This window comes from Sabethes cyaneus, chromosome 1, assembly GCF_943734655.1.
Source record: "Sabethes cyaneus chromosome 1, idSabCyanKW18_F2, whole genome shotgun sequence".
NCBI lineage: Eukaryota > Metazoa > Arthropoda > Insecta > Diptera > Culicidae > Sabethes > Sabethes cyaneus.
The window spans coordinates 114,036,088-114,057,093 of record NC_071353.1 but is presented as its reverse complement, the minus strand read 5'-3'; the positions used below and the strand labels follow the sequence as shown (position 1 = coordinate 114,057,093).

The 21,006-nt window shown below is 44.4% G+C and overlaps 1 protein-coding gene across 3 annotated transcripts in view; it reads right to left on the bottom strand.

Annotated features, from left to right (window-relative positions):
* The window catches only part of LOC128732944 (uncharacterized), a 59,684-nt gene that overhangs the window by 12,087 nt on the left and 26,591 nt on the right, over nt 1-21,006 (bottom strand). For 2 of the 3 annotated variants that reach the window (XM_053826422.1, XM_053826421.1), the window contains exons 4-6: nt 14,511-15,308; nt 13,684-14,458; nt 12,443-13,183 (exon numbers count right to left, since the gene is read on the bottom strand). In XM_053826422.1, coding sequence (XP_053682397.1) covers nt 12,443-13,183; nt 13,684-14,458; nt 14,511-15,308 — 2,314 coding nt within the window. The remainder of the gene's footprint in view (nt 1-12,442; nt 13,184-13,683; nt 14,459-14,510; nt 15,309-21,006) is intronic. The other variant, XM_053826423.1, reaches the window with a different exon arrangement.

The window sequence follows — 21,006 nt, the reverse complement described above, 5'->3', positions numbered from 1 at the left end:
CCTTTGGGATTAATTCTACTTTTCTCTCTTTGTTTGTCTATTTTCTTCCGACCTTCATCTTTTTCTGTTCAGTCTCCTCGTTTTCTCTCTTTTATTCTCCCGTTTTCGTCTTTTCCACTATTTTTATTTCCCGTTTTCCCTCCCATTCTGTCATGTTTTATTGCTTATTCATGCTGGTTTTTATTCATTTCTTCCTCGCGTTTTTTCTCCTTTTCTAACCCATTTGTTACGTTTTCCAGTTACACGTTTCCAGTTTTTATCACGTTTTCCTCCGTGCTCTTTTACATTTTTTCTCCTTTTGTTTCATTTGTTCTTTTCTTAGAATGCAGCAGGAAACGGATTACCTTTAGATCCATCGGTAATCCCTTAGTGATTTGCATAAGAAACTGTTTGGTCTGCGTTGTTTAATTATGAAAACTAGGGTTTCCTGACAATTTACCTAATTCATCTATACATATAAAAAAGGATTTCTGTCTGTCTGTCCCTATGTTCCTTTTAGAATCGAAAACTACTGAACCGATCGGCGTGAAAATTTGCATATAGGGGTTTTTGGGGCTACGGAAGGTTCTCTCGATGGCAAAAGTCCCCTCCCCCCACTAAGAGGGGGGCTCCCATTCAAATCTATGTCTTAAAAAATGGATTTCTGTCTGATTTATGTTCCTTATAGAATCGAAAACCATTGAACCGATCGGAGTAAAAATTTGCATGTAGGGGTTTTTGGTGCCAGGGAAGGTTCTTATTATGGTTAGAGATCCCTCCCCCTACCAAGAGGGGGGGCTCCCATACAAATCTATACCTATAAAAATGGATTTCTGTCTGTCTGCCCGAATGTTCCTTATAGAATCGAAAACTACTGAACCAATCGGCGTGAAAATTTGCATATAGGGGTTTTTGGGGCAAGGGAAGATTCTTATGATGATTAGAGACCCCTCCTCTCACTAAGAGGGGAGGCTCCCATACAAATGAAACACAAATTTCTGCATAACTCGAGAATTAATCAAGCAAATGGAACAAAATTTTACATGTGGGTGTTTTTGGAGACAAGATTTTTTTCTATGGTGAATTGAGACCCCTCCTCACTTTAGGAGGGGGGGCTCCTATACAAATGAAATACAAATTACCTCATAACTCGAAAATTAATTAATCAAATGAAACCATATTTGGCATGTGGGTGTTTTTGGAGGCAATTTTTTTTTCTATGATGAATTAGGACCCCTTACCTTTTTAGGAGGGGGGGCTCCCATACAAATGAAATACAAATTTCCTCATAACTCGAGAACTAATCAAGCAAATGGAACAAAATATGACACGTGGGTGTTTTTGGAGACAAGAATGTTGTCTATGGTGAATTGAAACCTCTCCGCGCTTCAGGAGGGGGGGGGGCTCCTATACAAATGAAATACAAATTTCCTCATAACTTGAGATCTAATCAATCAAATGGAACCATATTTGGCATGTGGGTGTTTTTGGAGGCATGAATTTTTTCTATGATGAATTAGGACCCTTCTTTCTTTTTAGGTGGGGGGCCTATACAAATGAAATACAAATTTCCTCATACCTCGAAAAGTAAACAAGCAAATGGAACCAAATTTGGCATGTGGGGGGTTTGGAGGCAGAACTTTTTGTTTGAGACCCCTCACCCCTGTGGTAGGGGGATAAGGACTATCATACAAATAAAACAGAAATTTTTGCGTAGCTCAAGAACTAATCGAACTCGAGAAATTTTAGACTTTTTCATAAAACATTAATCACTAACAAGACCACCAAAAACTATCAATAGTAACATTAGATAATTCCAACCGTCGGATTCGCCGGCCACTGCGGGGAGACAGTCCCCCGTAGAGATCGCCTCTATCTAGGTTTATTTATTTTCCTAGATGTAATGAACTCTATGACTTTCCTTCAGTTGGGTCACTCCTGCGAAATGGTACTTTCTACGAAAAGATTTTCCGTGAAATGGTACATCCCACGTAAGGTTTTTCGCGAAATGGTATTCTGCGAAATTCTATATTCCGCGTTACGGTCAACCGGGAATTGGTGTTCCGCAAAATGGTATTCGGCGAAATGGGTTGTAATGATAGCGAATATTTAAATGCTATCCGCTTTATTTCATCAGGCTAAGCAATGGGGGGAGTTGTTTTCTACTTTACTGTGAGGAAAATTTGTAAATTAAAACACCCATGAACTCCCCAGAAACTTGCAAAACTCAAGATTGTGAGAAAGGTCATCCGAGATTCACGATTTATGTACAGTTAAATTTGTGGCAATACGAAGTTTGTCGGGTCAGCTAGTAAATTCATAAATGAGATGATTTTCAGGAAACCCTAGTTTTCCAAGAATAACTTAGGAACTGGCAAACTGTTATGTATCATGAAAATTTTGTTGTCAATTAGAAACTGACGAACAAGACAAAATATTTCGAAAAATTTCCATGTAACAGAACATAATTTTCCGACTTTTCTTTGGAGTTGTCCACTATCACTCAACTTAAAATTGGACTCAAAAATGGAAATGAATTGATTTTAATTTTACTAGACTTGGTTTATATTTTTAAAATCTATTGATAAGAACAATATCTTCAAACACTTAACCATAGATGAAATTCATACAAACACAATTTACTGGGTTTTCGACAAGAAATATGATGAATTAAAAATTGTTTTCAAAAAACTTGAATTTTTTCCGCTACTGAAGCGAATTGCCTTCTCGCTAAGGCTTCGTACACAAATTACGTAACGCTTAGAGGGGAGGGAGGGGGGTCGAGTTAGCGTTACTTGTTGTTACATAGGGGGGAGAGGGGGTCATGAGAATAGTTACGTAACAAATATATGAATACCAAAAAGGCAGTTGCCAAATGAGGAAAGGACGTGTTGGAGGTGGAAAACAGTGAATCGGTTTATACTAATGTACATTATGATACAAAATTATGGTTATGGATGAAGATAATCCTACTAAATTTCCAGTTATTACGGTTGAAGACCATTCCAGGCTGCCCAGTTTACTTCGGGGTACGATGCTGGCCTAACAAGCCGTCGTATGTTCGAATATCGGCTAGGAAGTGCTGCTATAGAGCCAGTAGGATCGTTGCACTATCCCCGTAATTGTCCTGTACTCTAATAGCCAGCTGCGAAGTCAGTCGATAAAGAAGGGTCAAGTTCTCAACAGGACGTTTATACCCATGGCTTTGCTTTTTTACCATTTCAGCTTAACATGGGCCGATGCCTGATTGTTGTTTATTATATGAAGCTTGCTAATTTGCTAATCTTGCTAATTTGGTTGAATTTCTTAAAAATTAAAAAAAATATGCGGTTCAAGTCATTTTTATTGAATGTTGAGGTACGGGGGGGAGGTTTGGTTAACGTTACGTAATTTAATGGGGGGTTATGCCAAGCGTTACTTAATGTTACATAGGGGAGGGAGGGGGTCAAAAAACCGAAATTTTTGCGTTACGTAATTTGTGTACCACGCCTAATGCTGAAAAGGATCTCCACCTCGCTAGTTTGAGCACTGATTAAAGCGTTTCTGAAAGCTAAGCACTCAATTTTAATACACCATATTGTAGTAGAAATGAGAGCGCTTGCGTCATTTGATGCTATTGGCGCAAGCTTATAACAGTGATAATTTGGGACAAGTCAATAAAATTCATAACTGCTTAAGAAAGCACCTTAATGATTAAAATACATTCGGACTGATTGAAATTAACTCCCGCTCAATTGTGGTACATCTTGAAGAAGTAAAATTAATAAGATTAACATGTTGATATTAAGGCTGTTCGAGTTCTCGCAAAATTGCATCTGTACCGAAAACTGAACGAAATTTACCATAGATTGAACTGTAGTTTAATGGTAGATCACCATAAAATCTAAGGTAAATTTCGAACGATTTGGTTAAATTTCGGTAAACATGAAATTTTGGAAATCGCGCACAGCCTAATCAACCAATAGCTTATAATAATTAGTAACTGACTGACTCAAAATAGGTTCCTTACGATACCTTCCTAGACGGAATCATATTTTTCGGAGGAATCTTGTATTGGTATTGCATCCAGCAACCAACGAAATATCTTTGGCGAAAATCTAACAACTCTAGATAATAGATGACACCCGGTTGAAGTGAACACGTGTCTTGTTGCTAGCGTTAGTCTTTCGCTTTCCCTTTTCTATTTCATTTACTTACATTGCTTAAATATAAGGCGCCTCCATGCGTGTTTAGGCAAAATAGAAAATACTCGTCTACGGTGAATGCCGATGTCATTTGATACTCGGAGAAGTGTTAATCGAGTTCATTGAAAACCGGTGCTGAAATTAATGCAAATTCAACGCCACCGGTTGTACAACGCTTGCTACACTGCGTGTCTTGGTAGTGTCATTTTAGGCAATGAAAGGGACGGTATAAAATCGCCAACTCGGTTCCGTTTTTTTTGCCGATGACTGGATGTTAGAGCTGCCAAAAAGAGGTTCCATTATTGAAGGTGATGGACAAGTAGTGAATTCACTATCTTTCGAGAAGGTAGACAAAACATAGCAGCCAGATGATGTCTTCCATCCACGGGTGGTTGGAGTGATGACTCTACTCGTCGTCTGCCGCCTCATTATCTGACCAGCACCATAGCGGACCGCCTGATGGTCACTGTGAGTGTAGTAATTGTCTACCCTCCAGTCTCCTATCAGACCAGGACTGCCGAATGTCACGTCGATGATAGACTCTGCACCATTCCTACTGAAGGTACTTGTGGTGCCGACGTTGGCCAGGTCTACGTTGAGCTTTGCCAGAGCCTCAAGCAGAATCCGACCCCTATGGTTCGTGCGACGACTTCCCCACTCAACCGCCCAAGCGTCGCCCGCCACAACCACCAGCCTTAGACCAGTCAGCAAAACTGATACTCGGTCTACCATCCGCGTAAACTGCTCGATCGACCAACTCGGCGGAGCATAACAGCTGCAGTAGAACACTCCACCCACTTTGGCAACCGCAAATCCCTCGTCTGCAGTTGACACAACCTCTTGAACCGGGAACCTGCTTGTCGTCCATATAGCCGCCATCCCGGCCCTATCCGAGACCCAGTTACCGTTTCCGGCAGGGAAGCGGTATGGGCCCGAGATAATGGCAATGTCCGTCAACGACTCAGTAACTGCTTGGTACAATAGTTGCTGGGCCGCGTAGCAGTGGTTCAAGTTTTGTTGCGTTATCTGTACTACGCCCGTGTTTTAGTCGCCGGCGCGCCTGTCGGGCACTTTGGGCCTCCTGTTGTGTGCTTAGCGTCCCGTTGGCCTGTACATATCAGCCACTTGGGCGGCGCGGAACGGTCCCTCGCCATATGGCCCGCACCGCCACATCTTCTACACAGGTGGCTTCGGTCAGGCCCCTTACAGCGGCGATCCAAGCGTATCCCGATATGTTTAGAGAGACGCTTCAGAGTTGCCTAGAGGTATGCGAATTTCCAGACAAATGGAAAGTCCAAAGATTGGTACTGCTGCCAAAGCCGGGGAAACCGCCTGGTGATCCCTCGTCGTACAGGCCAATTTGCCTATTGGACACGCTAGGCAAATTGCTAGAGTGGGTAATCCTAAACAGGCTGACGCCTGTAGTGGAAAGTGATGTCGGACTGGCAAACACGCAGTTTGGCTTCCGTAAGGGGAAGTCCACTGTAGATGCCATAAAGTCCGTAGTGGAGAGGGCCGAGAAGCCTATGAAACGGAAAAGGCGAGGCGACAGGTATTGTGGCATAGTCACAATCGATGTCAAAAACGCCTTTAACAGCGCTAACTGGGGTGCAATTGCGGTAGCGCTGCATAGGATGAGGGTACCGGATCATCTATGCAGGTTGCTTAAGAGTTACTTCGAGAACCGGACGCTAGTGTACGACACGGCGGACGGGGCGAAGAGGTACAAAGTGACAGCGGGTATTCCACAGGGTTCGATTCTCGGCCCCACGCTTTGGAATGCCATGTACGATGGGGTGCTGAGGCTCGAACTACCCACTGGGGTCGATATCACTGGCTTCGCCGATGATATCGTCCTTACAGTGGTAGGCGAGTTTCTGGAGGAAGTGGAAATGCTGGCATCAGACGCCATAAGCATAATAGAGGGTTGGATGGCGGGCGTCAATCTGCGATTGGCCCACCATAAGACGGAAGCTGTGATGGTCAGCAACCGAAAGTCGGCCATAGAGGCAAAAATAATCGTGGGGGGACAGGTGATTGTCTCCAAACGAAGTGTGAAGTACCTGGGTGTCATGACAGACAACAGGCTGAACTTCACCAGTCATGTGGATTATGCTTGTGGTAAAGCGTCAACGGCGGTCACTGCTCTGTCTAAGATCATGCCGAACGGCTACGGTCCTAGCAGCAGTAAGAGACGCCTGATGGCCAGCGTTGCCATGTCGGTGCTACGATACGGTGCACCGGCGTGGGCCCCGGCTTTGGAGAGTAAGCGCAATCAGGCATGCCTGAACAAGGTGTTCAGGCTGTTAGCATTGCGCGTTGCGTGCGGCTACCGTACCATATCGTTGGATGCGATTGGGGTTATTGCAGCCATGATTCCAATATGCATACTCCTAGGTGAGGATATCGAGTGCCATAGGCAGAGGAACGTCAGGGGCGCTAGGGACAGAGTTAGGCTGGACTCTATTAGGCGTTGGCAGGCGGAATGGGATCGCACCGACCATGGTAGGTGGACCCATAGGCTGATCCAGAACATATCGTCCTGGATCGGCAGAGGTCATGGTGAGGTAAACTTTTTCCTTACCCAGTTTCTGTCGGGTCATGGATGCTTTAAGAAGTATCTACATACGCGCGGGCGGGCAGATTCACCCTTTTGCCCCGTTTGCACGGTAGCCGAGGAAACGGCGGAGCATGTGATTTTTCACTGCCCGCGGTTTACGTCCACTCGGCAGGTGATGCTTGCGGCCGTTGGAGAAGACACCAACGCCGACAACATCGTGCAGAGAATGTGCGCTGAGCAGCGTGCATGGGGTGCCGTCGATAGGGCGGCAACCGCGGTGATAACGGAGTTGCAACGGCTAGAACGTTTGCAACGACAGGGCCGACATAGCTTGCTAGGGTCAGTAACGGGCTGATTGGGCAGCCCAGGCCCTAGGTGAAGGGTAGTGGCGGTATGAAATGGCAAGGGTGTTGTGTGGACCCACACACGCAACGGACAAGTCGGAGTGCTTCGGCACGTCCTCCCTCCTGAAGTAAAACCTAACGGTAGTTCCGGGAGGGGTTCAGGAACGGGCAGCAGGAGAGTTTTTAGTAGGTAGGCGCATGTTGGCACCATGTGAATCCTATTCGGCACCGCGAAGGTGCTGTCTATGAAGATTTTCTCCCTGCATAAACAATACAAAAAAAAAGGCCCCTTACAGCTCCAGGACTTGTGCCCTCGCTCAAAGCACCGGAAGCAAGCCTTCGGCTGCTGGAACACACTCAGTGGGCATACGGACCATCCCACCTTCAGCTTGGCCGTCTTCAGGGCTGCATTTCCTTCTACCAGTGGAAGTCTTATTGTAGCTACCTGGGTTCCCGCCGGTCCCTTGCGCAGACGAACTGCTTCGGTATTCACCACCACGTTACATTGCGCCTTGAGAGCTCGTGTCAGTTCGACCGCTTCAGTGATCTCATCCAGGTTTTTAAGCTGGAGAGTCATCTCAGGCGTTAGTGCGCGGATCTGTATGCTATCACCAAGGACCTTTTCCTGCAGCACTTTGTAGGCAGAGCCCTTCTCAGTGGCATCCTTTTTGAGCTCAAGGATCACGTCTCCGGTGCGGGAGTGGCGGATACTCCGCACATCCGTGCCAACACCCTTCAACTGCTCGTCCCCTCTCATGGCCTTCAAAACATCTGCATATCTCAGCCCCTCAGTTTTGAGGATAAGGGCATCGCCTTTGCTCCTCTTTTTTCTGACCCCTTTCGGTGGAGTTCTATCCTCCTCTTTCTTTCGGGCCTTCTTCTTTTTCACTGTTTCCCACTGATTGTCGGGCGCTAACAGCGTCTTGTTACCCTCCGTGGGTTCCTCAGTTTGCTTACGACCCTCAACGATCAAGCGCTTCTTCGGGCCCGTGGGGGTTTCTTCCCCTGGGGACTGCCTTGCACGTTTGGTGGATACCTTGTTGTCACTGGACTGCTCCGTAGTCGCAAGGGCCACGATGTGGTCAGTCGTTGACAGGCAGGCATCCGTTTGTACAGACCTCGGTACAAACGCCTTCTCTGCCACTTTTACTCGCGCTTCGAGTTCACTGTGTTCCTTCGTCGCAGCACGCATGGTGCCCCGAAGCCTGAGCAGTCTTTGTTTCAGGTCCTTCGCTAGGGTGCTGCGGCCTGCCACGAACTCGATAATGGCATCAAGCTGATGAGATGCCGCTACCACTCTTGATAGCATGTCTCTCTTTCCTTCCACTGCTTTTATAAGCGACGGGTCATTCATCGCTTCGTCCGGCGTCGATACAGTTGGAGCGACAGGTGTGCCGCTTCTCTTTCCGCTAACGCTGGCGCTTCTACTCGTATCCATCGGCGGAGATCGCTGGATACCACCTCTTGCGAACGGATTATCTAATCCGTCCGCGCTCACTGAAGTTAAGTTTTTTTGATTTTGATTTTTCATATAGAATCCCACGAGTTGTAAACCTATAAGCATTAACACAAGCAGCAAATCAACCTCTTCTTTTAACAGACTGAGGCTGCTACAGTAAACCTTTGTTGACGAATATTAGTGTGTTTTTCTGAGACTCACCATTTGTTCATAGATTTTGAGATACGATTCAGCGAAGCGAAATGAGCGAATTGGCGGTTCAATCTCAAGCCTCAGAATAGCGGATCAGCAGATCCTACTCATTTGTTCAACGGCAAAGGGTTTAGCATTTAGATTTGGCAACAATCAAAGGGCAGGCGTGCAGAGAAGCGATAACATCCTTGCGAAGTTTCATATAGGCTTTGTGGAAGACACCGATATTATCATGATAAAGAGGTGTATGAGCTAATTGAGGGAAGCTTTGAAGATTATCGTATTTGCTCGGTTTCTCAGGACTGTATACATGAATACAGTTTGCATGTGCGAAGCGGGATATAATCATCATGAATGTGCTTTACATGAGAGTCGAAGAAATTAACCAGTTCGCTTGGATCGTGGAACGTATAGAAAATATTCCACGAGACGAAAAGAATAGCGTTCGACAGTAGTATTAGTGCGTTGAAATTGACGTAGTGACGATACGTGTCAATCCTTCAAACAGGTCTTACGTCAAAAACCAGAGAACCAAAGATGAGGTGATGTTGCGATAGGGAAACCTACCTGGTCGAAACGCAAAACTCCACTCGCTACAACTTGTAATAAACAGATCCAGTTGCAAGCAACCATCCCTATGAAAAAACATTGGTTCTTCTCCGACAGAGGGCATGGCAAAGCTCTCTAGCATTCATTGGAATTGCGCCTGTCTACGACTTGGCTGGGACAAATCGATATTAAAGTCCCCAATAAGCAAACAATTTTCGTAACGCGCAGCAAAATCCGTCAATTTCTCTCCAGGAAGCCTAGAAAACTTGTTCTTCTCGTACACTCTACATCCTTACGACATCCCTTCAAGTCTTTAAAAATCCAGCTATGGTCGTTGCTGTTGTTCATCTTATTCTACTAGTACAGAGCAAAAGTGGCTCTTAGCTTTTAGCGTATCAAGAATTTCTCTCCATTGGACTTAGTCCTGGGCTACTCGTAGCCAATTCGTTAAGCATCTCGACCCACGCAAGTCGGGATCAACCTGGTCAAATCATCTGGCATGTTGGGCACTTCTTTTCCTAACGTCGGTGGGGTTCTTGAAGAGAACGGATTTCACTGCACAGCCATCCGGCATCCTTGCGAAGTGGCTGGCCCACCGTAGTTTCCTAACTTTCGCCAGGTGTACGATGGGAATCTCTCTGCAGGCACCAGCCTGCATCTCCTGGTTCATATGCCTACGCCCCTCATCTCAATTCGTTTGTAATCCGCCAGAAATAGTCCGGAATAACTTTCATTCAAGTACAGCCAGTGCACGTATATCTTCCGTAAGCAAAGTTACTGTCTCAAGTCCGTAGAGGACTACCGGTTGGATTACACGATCAGCCTTGTACGTCAGCCTTGTGCGGCGGCGTACACTTCTTGATCGAAGCGTTTTGAGGAGGGAAAAGTAGTGTCGACTTCCGGCTTGAATACGTTTTTGAATCTCATTACTTGTATTATTGTCGGCGGGGACCAAAGATCCCAAATGCACGAGCTCATCAACCATTTCCAGTAGATCGCCGTCTATATTCAGTGTCCGTGGGTTGCCTCCGACGTCCCAAAGTTTCTAGTATTGATGCCTGCGAAGGCTAGGCTACCTTTGCTGAAGATCGTACCTCTAGTTGCGATACTCGCTCACTGAATCACACCTTCAAAAGCGATTTTTAATAACATAGAGGCAGTCCATCGTCTTACCGCAATCCTCTGCACGATCCGAAAAAAAATCGAGAGTGTCCTTGAAACACGCATGTTTTGTCCGCATCGCATCGCTCGCCCCAGGGCAGCCTTGATCAGCCTCGTCAGGAAAACCGTACTCGTGCATTATCTGCCATAGCTGTTCGCGCTCAACTGTAACGTATGCTGTCCTGAAATCTACGAAAATATGGTGCGTGGACACATTGTACTCCTGATATTTTTGGAGGATTAGCCGGAGAGTGAAACTTTGATCCGCAGTAGCACGGGCCCCAAAAGCTGTACACAGTATCACCTAATACTGCTCTACGAATTCTCTTGTTATTGGGGATATTGGTCCGGAAATTTCTCCTCCATCCAGATCCTTGAAATTATCCACTGAAGTACCGTTGCTTGCGGTTCTTGACCAATTTTGTGGAGTTCTGTCGGGAGTCGCTCCTTTTCAACAGGTCCAATAACTCTTCAGCTGACCGATCGGGAGCCTACACACTGTTATCGTTTGTAAGTACTCCTAGGTTAACATGCGTTGCGTCTCTCTCAGTTATATCGCCGTAAATATGCTCATCGAAGAATTGCTTCCACCTGTCGACCACCTTGCGCTCGTTTGTGACCAGATTTCCCTCCTCGTCTCTACACAATACACATATCAAACTTTAGTGAGTATCATGGTGAATTATGACATTGGTTCACTTTCTCATAGAACTTACGCGTCTCATTAATCCGAAATAGTTGTTCTAGCTCTTAACTATCTCTGTCCTCCTGGCACTTTTTCCTCCTCAGGATCTCCTCGTGGTCAGCTCATTCCGCGCTCGTCGATACTTGGCTAAATTCTCCCTCGTGGCAATGCTTAGATAGTTTTTCCAAGCTCTTTTCTTCCTCTCTATCGCTTGTTGACATTCCCCATCAAACCGATCATTTCGTGCGCTTGAGATATCTTCACCTGGCCTAGCACGGCGGTTGTGGCCTCATTGATGACCGAGCGTATCCTGCTCTATCCGTCTTCGAGCTTTGTGCAGAGCTTCATCCAGTACGCGCGCGTAGTTATCTACAACTCGCGGATTGTCTAAATGCCGAATGTTTAACCGAGGAGGGCGGATTTGTCGTAAGGTCATAAACCGTCGATAGTTTTCAGCGCACATGTACAGCCACCAGGCAATGTAATGGTCTAAGTTGGCATCCGCACCCGATAGGGAGCGTACGTTGGTGATATTATAGAAAAACCGGTCAACAAATTGAATATGGTCAATTTGTTTCAACGTTCGTTTGCCAGGTAATCTCCAGTACCCGGAATATAAAGATGGGTACGTTACAGTGGGCTGGTTTCGTGAAATATCCATATATTCATATTTCAGCAGGGAACGTAAATGAGGCCGGCGATGTCAAGGCAGACTCCGGATCCGTTGGATGTGCGTTGTTGACGAGGATGCTCTACCAGTGATGGACATTCGAGGCAAGTGGTGAATGGTAACGCAAGATTGAGTAATGTTGAGGAGACTTTTATAGTATGACCATTCGATTGGTTTTGCACCAAGTTGCAAAGGTCTCTAGTTCTTGTAGAAGAAATTAAGCATCACTGGGCGGTTTTTCTAAGAACCATGTCGCCATAGAAGAAAAGGACCAAGATGGCTAACTTGACACTCCGAAGTTAATTGAAAATGAAAATGAAAACGAAACATTATCACCCCTTATGATGGACGTACGGCGTCCTGTAAGGTATGAAAGTAGTTGAGAGTGTCGCCTACCCTAAACACCTAAACACTGTACGGTGATTATGGTATGGTATACTATTTAAAATATTAGAAAGTATTCAAAGCCTTCCTTTGGAAAGTGAGACCCTGGGTTATAAAAAATATATTTCACTTTGTGTATATTTGTTTTTTTATTGCGAGAAAGAAATGTTGTTTTGTCACGGTCACGCAAATGGCTTACTCAGCTTTGTAATTATTGAGAACTGTATTCCGCGGACCAATCCCAATTCAAAAATATGAGCGAAAGAGAAACTCACCTCTTGCTGTACAGGCGATTGTTCTGTCTGATGGAGCACGGTACGAGTAGATTGGTTGTCGAGTAGCATCCTCCTCCCGGTCCCCCGCCGGCATTCAATGCTGCTGCTGTGGTGCTTTTGGTTACTTGCGAGCTTGTGTTGGCTTTTGCCATAGTGTCGCCACTGGTGTTAGTATTGCTAGTACTGGTATTATTGCTACTGCTAACTGTTAACTGCTCCTCTGCTGCGGTTTCTTCAATCAGCTTCGTCGCCTGACGCGACTCACCCGATCGCAGAACTACGCTGCTAGAGCTGCTTGTCACAGTTTCCGTTGGCGCTCCTTCCACTCCCGCTCGAAGGCGGGTAACAACCGAAGCAGGTATTTCGCCGGACGAATCCCCCGACGGCACTTTCTCGCCCGATGATTGCCGTTGCTGTTTTGTTGGTACCATCATTGCTGCATCCGAGGCGATTTGATTCAAGAGATTATTGGTTTGCACACTGGCAACACTGGTTACAGCAGCACCAGCAGCAGTAGCGACGATACGCTCACTGTTGTTGTTGATGATGTTGTTGATGACATTGTTGTTGTTGTTGGTGGTGGCGTTGTTGTTCGGATTAATAGCGGTAGTATTGCGGAATGGTTGAGATTTAGCACGTGTGTGATGATGGTGATTGTGATGATGATGGTGATGATGATGGTTGTAGTGCTGCAGGTGGTTCACATTGAACCGAATGTTAGTGGGCGTCGACTCATCATGGCTAATGTTAGGAAGTGTAGATAGGAAATGTTATGACCATTGTACATATGATTACCACAGTAGAAAATGTAGCCCCGGAATGTAGTTTTATTCATGGTGGCGCAGTTGAAAAAAGACATTAGAGAAATAATACAAAATTACAGTATTAGTGGAAAGTAGATTGTAGGACAATCACAGCAACGAGTTTGGGCGAATCGAACTCAACTCGACACTGTGATTTGAGTGAAATTTAGTCGATTTAATGCCATGAAATTTAGACTGCGTTAAGCGATGAGTGATTTGAGTGACCGGCGGAAATAAATTTTCCAACTCAGATTCCACGAAACTACGTTAAAATTTATTCTATTCTAAAATTGTGTAGAAAAATGCAACCCAAAACCATTCTCACTCATCACCCAGTGCGTGCAGCAGAAGCAAATCCAAAACTGAAGCGTTGGTCTTCCCGAACATTCCAACCTACCGTTAATTTATTACCAGAAGCAAAAAAAACTGAACACTTACCATTGTGTTATGACATTTGCCGATCGCGACGGTCTTCTTCGCATCGCTTTAATCTGATTCAACTTATCACCTTGCGTTTGCTGCGACTGTTCCAGGCTAATCAATCGACTGGTTCGGACTGCCTTGGAACGTCGAGTGACCGGAATAGTTGCACATTTTCTATCGGCACTTAGCTGGGACGGTACGGTTTCGGTGATTCCATCAACAACATCTAACGACAAGATCGAATCTGTCCCACCGTCAAAATTATTGTTTAGTTTGTTAGTTTGCTGTTCCTCTTCGTCATTCAATCGCATAGTGTCGACTTTGTGAGAAATTCCTTTGACGCGCTCCTTTAGCAACATTTGCACGCGACAACTGGTGGGCCCATCCGAAGGCATCTTGCTGGTCGCTACCGGTGTAGCCGCCGCAGAAGATGTTGCCGATGAAGCGGACGATGATGACGAAGAGTCAGAATTGGCTAAACTGTTCCGAATTTTGGGTGTTGAGTTGTTCAGTAGCTGTTGCTGTTGTTCCTTATCCTTACGACAGGCGTACTGTTTTAAACTATAAATTCCATATTGGTGTTTGATGGGTTTCCCGACGGCATGTCGTTTACGATATGCATTTCCTTCGTTCATTAGGAATGCCTCCTTGCTAAGCATCCACTGCTGCTGATGGCCGATGACGGAACCAGGTCGACACAGCCGTAACCAAGCTATGGCCTCCAGGGCACTAAAGTTGTAGTGTTTTATAAGATACGCTCCGATGAGTGTTCCCGTGCGACCCAAACCAGCTAAAAAGCAAATTTTTATTATAAACTACATCGAAATCTTAACAGAACTTACCTTTACAATGTACCGCAATGCCTCCCTCCGCCTGCTCGCAAACTGTAAGAAACTTTTTCAGAATGCCATCGTGGGGCGTGCTTCCATCGACGAAAAATAAATCGTGATGCGTAAAGCCGGCCGCAGTAAACCGAGCGGCGTCGTATATTTTCACGTTCAGCCGAATTACGGTAGTTACGTTGTGCTTTCGAAAATAGTCAAAGTACGTTTCCGGTGCATGAATTGGGTAGCCATTGTCCAACCGGGACTTGCTGTGGGGACCACAGAAAGCCAAAAATTTATCCGGCACGATCCAGTTAAAGTCTCCATTTTCAACCCGCTCGAAATGTTCGTACTGTTGGGAATCAAAATCGTCAAAGTTGAAAAACCCGGCCTCCAGAGCTTTTGCTACCGCGTGGATGCAGTCGTACAACGATATCCGGTAGCCAGAGTAGACATATGAGGCGTCACAAAACTTGATGTAGGTTAGTACATTGCAGCCAGAGGTCAGCGGCTTTAGTGCCTCGTCCGGGGTTCGCTTCAGATATATCACCGAGTAGGCTCCGATCAGGTAGGCCGCGTTCAGTCGCTTCGAAGCATCCACGGAAGTGTAGTGAACGATCTTCTTCCTGGCATGCTGTGCCGATCGTAACTTTTCGTTCAACAGGTGACAGTACCGGTAGAGCATGCAGATGTTCAGCGGGCCAAAATCGTTGTAGAAGTTTTCGTAAACTAGCTCATCGTCGACGGTGAAGTAATGCGTGTTGGACGTCCCGCGTGGCTTGAACTCTTTTTTGAATGCGACGAAATAGAGGCGATCTGCGGGGAAAAATAAGCGTTAAAGGTTTAATAGCCAATTTATTTGTTCAGTTCGGGGTGGAACGGGGTGAATTTTATTTTTCAACAGGAAGCAAATGAGTAAATTAGTCCATCTCTTGATGTTCTCGGAGATAAAAACGAAAAAGAGCACGATAGAAGAAGAAGAAAAAGCAAAAAAACTGGCCTGACAAAATGAAAAAAGATAGAAAAATCGTGATGGGGTGGGAGGGAAAACGGGTCGTAAAAAGAGAAAAAGGAGGAAAACGGCAGAAAAAAAGGTAAACAAGGCAAAAAACGAGAAGATTATTTAGAACAAGAGTGAGAACTGAAGGAAAAAAAATAGTGAAAACTGAAGAAAAATGAGAAAACGGAAAGAAAAACAAGGAAGAAAGCGAGAAAGAAAATGAAGACAAACTGTCCAGAAAATGATAGGAAAAACAAGGGGATAGAAAATACGGGAGCTGGAAAATTGAGAATAGATAAGAGAAATTAATAAGAGAAAGAGAATTCAAAAGGAGTTGATGGGACAGAAAATAAAAAACGAGATTGGAAAAGAGGGTAAAGGGAAGAAAATAGGCGAACAACGTAAACAGGACGAAAAACAGAAAAGAGAAGACGATTGGGACTGAAAAGAGTGAAAAACGGCAGAGACAGGAGAGGAAAAACAGGAGAAAAAACAACACAAATAGAGGGAAAATGGGGCAGAAAAAGAAAAAAAACTTAACAGAAGAGATGGGAAATTGGAAAAAGATGGAAATTTAGAAAAGAAAGGAAAACGGAACGAAAAAGAATGGAAAAACGAAATGGGAAAAGAAGTAAAGGAAAAGAGCGAGGGGAAAAAGAAAACGGATAGAGGAAACTAGAAAACGAGTCAAACGGGATATAGAAGGAGAAAGATGGGACAAAATGGTAATGGTAAATGGGAATGGGCTGGGAAATGGAACACAAATAAATATACAGGGCTGGAAAAGAAAAGAATGGAAGAAAATAGGCGAAAAACAGAACAGCAAAAAGAAAATCAAGAAGACAATTGGGCGAAAAACGAGACAGGGAAAGAAGAGAAAAAGGAAACAGCGCGCAGAGACACGAGAGGGAAAAAACGATACAAGTAGAGGGAAGATGGGAAAAGGTGGTGTAAAATTGTATAAGGAAAATGATGCAAGTAAGGAAAATTGAACAGATAGGACCGGAGAAACGAAACGGGAAAAAAGAAGTGGAGGAAAAGAACGAGAGAGGAAAAAGTAAACCGATTAAGGAAATTAGAAAATGGGTCAAACGGGATGTAAAAGCAGAAAGATAGGACAAAATGGGACTGGGATGGGAAAATGGAACAGAAAAATAAAAAATTAAAACAGGTAACAATAGATTAAGAAAAGAGGTAAAATTGTAAAAAACGAAAAACGAGAAATAAAAACGAAAAGCCGGAGAGCAAAGAGAAAAAAGGGGACCAAAAGCAGAGCAAATGTGACAGAAAAAAGCCTCTCGAAGAGGAACAATGGAACAGACGAAGGCGAATAACGAAAAGGACAATTAGAAAAACGACTAAAACCGGAAACAAAATACGGAGAGAGGAAAGACGGAAAACGAGAATGAAAATTACTAAAAAATGATTAAAAAATTAGACTAAAAATAAGAAAAAGTGGGTGGAGACAAAAAAAACAGAAAATACGACTCAGAAAAAAACGACAAAAAGAGTAAAGCCGGAAAGAAAACGAAGAAAAGTGAGTGCAAAAACCAAAAAAACGGTACAGAAAAAAAGAAAACGGTACAAAAAAAAAACGAACCAAAAAGTGGAAAAACGGGCCTGGAAAAGATAAAAAGAGAAACAAAAAGAGGTAGGTAAACCATGTGAGTGAGTAAGACGAGATATGTAACTTCTAATTTTAAGTAAAACTTCGTCCATGTCCATGTCCGAATTCAAGTCTAATTGAAGTTCAATGTTTTCTAACAAGCCAGTCGTCGTATGTTCGATTCTCGCCTGGGCGGTGCTTCTAGAGTCAGTAGGATCGTTGCGCTAGCCTCGTAATTGTCCTACATGCTAATAATCGGCTGCGAAGACTGTCGGTAAAGAAGGGTCAAGACCAATTCTAATTCCTTAAAATTAAGTTCAATTTCTAGTATAATTTGAAATCCGATTTAATGTCCAATTACAACTTAAATTTCAAATCCAATTCCACGTCTAAATCAATTCCAATTTCAAATAGAGCCTGCACAATGCTAAACGGCAATGGCGAATAAGGTTTTCAACTTAATAATAGCGCTCAGATGCTTAGCCCGAGCAGCTGATAGCGATAACTCGCGAGGGCTTGCACTCCCACCCGCGTGTAGAATCGAGGTCGTAAAATGAAGAAGAAAAGAAAAAGTAATGTAAAATCTGTATCCCAGTGTACCGCAAGCCCTCAAGGGTTTGCCCCGTGAGCGGGCTATACAGAAAGACGTTACTAGCTTGTTCGTTCGCGAGTGTGGTCGTACGCCTGCGGCTGTGACCGTGGCGTAAGGGTTGGATGCTATGCTTCTCATACTCGCTCTTGTGATATCGTTTGCTTCTTGCCATATTTGTAACATTAGTTCGCAAACCGTGGGAAGGAACAAAACTTCATGCCGACTTCACGCACGGAGGACCTCTCAAAAACTCAAGTGAACACAAAGTATTCCCAGAATAGTAATGAAGCAAGCATGATGGCTTCGCTACACAGAACCGGTCGGTCTGCCATTGCAAAGTGGTGTGAAAGATAATAAAATAAGCTGTGCCGATGGAGATCGACAGAACACAAAAGTAAAAGCAAAGCAAAGCCATGGGTATAAACGTCCTTAAGAACTTGACCCTTCTTTATCGACAGACTTCGCAGCCGATTATGAGAGTACAGGAAAATTACGGGGCTAGTGCAAAGATCCTATTGACTCTATAAGCAGCACTGCCCAGTCGAGACTCGAACATATGACGACTGGCTTGTTAGGCCAGCATCGTACCTCGGAGCTAACTAACCGGGCGAAGAACACAGAAGTAATGCCATTCAAGTTATTGACTAGCACTACCAGCTGATTTCGGTTTGCTAATGAGCTGGAAATTAAATTTTCTTCAATTACACAATTTATTCAACATGACCCGGCACGTGACCGCTTATGTGGTCTAGGGCAACAGGTATTAGGAGTTGAGAACGCAGGTTCGGAGCGCAGAAATTGCTTGTAATACATAGATTCTATGCAGTTCTTTCAAGTGACACATCCACTATAGTGACAACAAACAAGCTGAATGTGAATCGGTTTTGTAGTGCTTGGAAATCAAAAAGCAAGGGTTATCCTGTGGACAACAGACCGTGTATGCGAACTGAGGATTAAGGGCAAATTCTGGCGTGTACCTAAACATCTTGTGGTATGCCAGTACCTGTAGACTCAAAATGGACCTTACCCTGGACCCTGGTGATTCATAGCCTCTTGTTCAACAACTTCTTCGATTGGATAACCAACCGCACTGAGAACTTCGTCATATGCTGGCATGGCAGGAGAGAAGGACTTTCGAGTGTCTGTTCTCCATGCCAAGACAAGCTGAAAACGGCAATACGGCGGATTTGGCTATTGGCTGATGGTCAATCAATCATCAGTCCTCGAAAGGGCAGATTGAGAATCAAGTGCCGATTCCAGAACAAAAGCGTCATCAACGTGGACAGCCCTCACCTCGGAAGTTGGAGTTGAGCGTGACTACGACCACCGCCCAAAACATGAGTTCAAAATCGTCATCAGGGATTTCAACACTTTGGTCGATCAGGAAGAGAAATACAAACCGATGACTGGAATAGGTTTATCGGCATCGACCTAGGCGACAAAACTAGTACGACGAATGAAACTTGGAACTGCAAATCACTCAATTTCGGAGGTAACGACCAGGTGCTGCTCAATCAGCTTCAACTCAACAATGCAAATTCGGCATCGTAGGTTTACAAGAAATCTACAGCAAAGGAGAGAACATTTGGAAGATCCGTGGGGGAAAGGCACAGTTTTGCCGGTGTTGTGACACTACCTACGAATTGGGTACGTCTTTAGTCTTGCATTGGACAAAATGCAGGATCGCGTGAGAGATTGGAAAGCAAACATTTCAAACTCGAACACGGATTCGACAGAAGTAAATAGTTAGGCGAACCATTGCAGCAATAGACTGGTTCTATCCGTAGCGTGTGTGATAAAATCCTGGCTGTAATAATAACCGCGCTGTCCTTGAAGTCCTTGAAGGGCCTGAAGCGCGGAAATCGAGCAGGGATAGAAGATGTGGGCGCAGGGATTGTTCGATCACTTTGACTCAATTTTGATTCATTTGACAGTACCGTCTCAACGGGGCAAAATATGACAAAGTTATATATGGGGCATATGTAAAACAGGTTATTATCTATAATTTTGTAGAGTAAAGTTTTGGTGTATCTACGGCGTTACAATGCTAGTATCTTATTAGTGACTAAATGAACGTTCATTTGGTCACTGATGAGTTGCTAGCGTTGTAGCACCGTAACTACAAACGATACCGCAAAACTTTGTTCAGAAAAATTGTAGATTAGAACTAGTTCTACAAATTTCCCATACATAACATTGTCATATTTGGCTCGGCTGAGACGGTACTGTCAAATGAATCAAAATTGAGTCAAAGTGATCGAACCATCCCTGGGCAATAGAAGTCGCCAGCGAGCGGTTCAACAACGCTGCATCTTTTTGTTTTTGAGCGAGCGTTTCGATACTAAACAGATGATACCTATCTGGATACTCTGGAAGATTTCAAGGATCACGCCATGGGAGATCGCTGAGAGCTAGCCGCATGGATTTTTTTTGATACGCTCGAGCCTTAAGTTCCATCGTTCGGTGTCAATATTACGGAAACGTTTTGAAGGATCAGTCTAACAAGGTAATATAACGCCTTCAGGCAATGCAGATCGGTAAAGTCCTTAGCAATTTTGAAGATGAAGCTAAGTTGTCAGTTTGCCTTGGAAATAATTGACATGCAGTACGCATGGAAGGTATGCCTAGGATCCAGTAGAATACCAAGATCCGTTACATGGTCCACTCGGTTGAGAATAGCTGTCGTCGCTACAGTACGATTATCGACGGTATCAAAGATAATCGGATCTGTAGAACGATGAATGATCATAACGTTGCATTTTGCGATACTGATAACGAGTCTATTCAGCTGACACTAATTGACGAACACGTTTAGCAACATTTGCAAATAAAGACAGTCCTCGATACAGCGTACCACTACGTAGATTATCAAATTATCGGCGTAAATTAATTAACTAGTTTACATCTATAACTAAGCGAGAATGCAACATCGTTGACGAACAAAAGTGGTCCCAAAATGATCCCTTGCGGAACGCAAAGCCCTCTGGAGATCACCTGACCAACGTACAATGACCCTGATTGACCAAGTTAGAGAAGTGACCGGTTCTTCTCTAAATTACCAACATACGTTTCATATGGGTTGCGGATTTTGACTCTGACCATCACGTAGTAACAGTCACAGTGCACTCAAAACTGTTGACCGTATACCAGCAATGGCAAAGCCGTTTTCCTCGGCTGAACATTAGGCAACTAGAAACCCCGTAAACTTTCGAAAACTAGGTGTAAATACTGGATGAGGCACTGCCTTCTGTAGGTGCATCAACCTTGGAGGACGGTTAGGGGGGATACGCTCGCTCATTGGATAGGCCGCTACCGT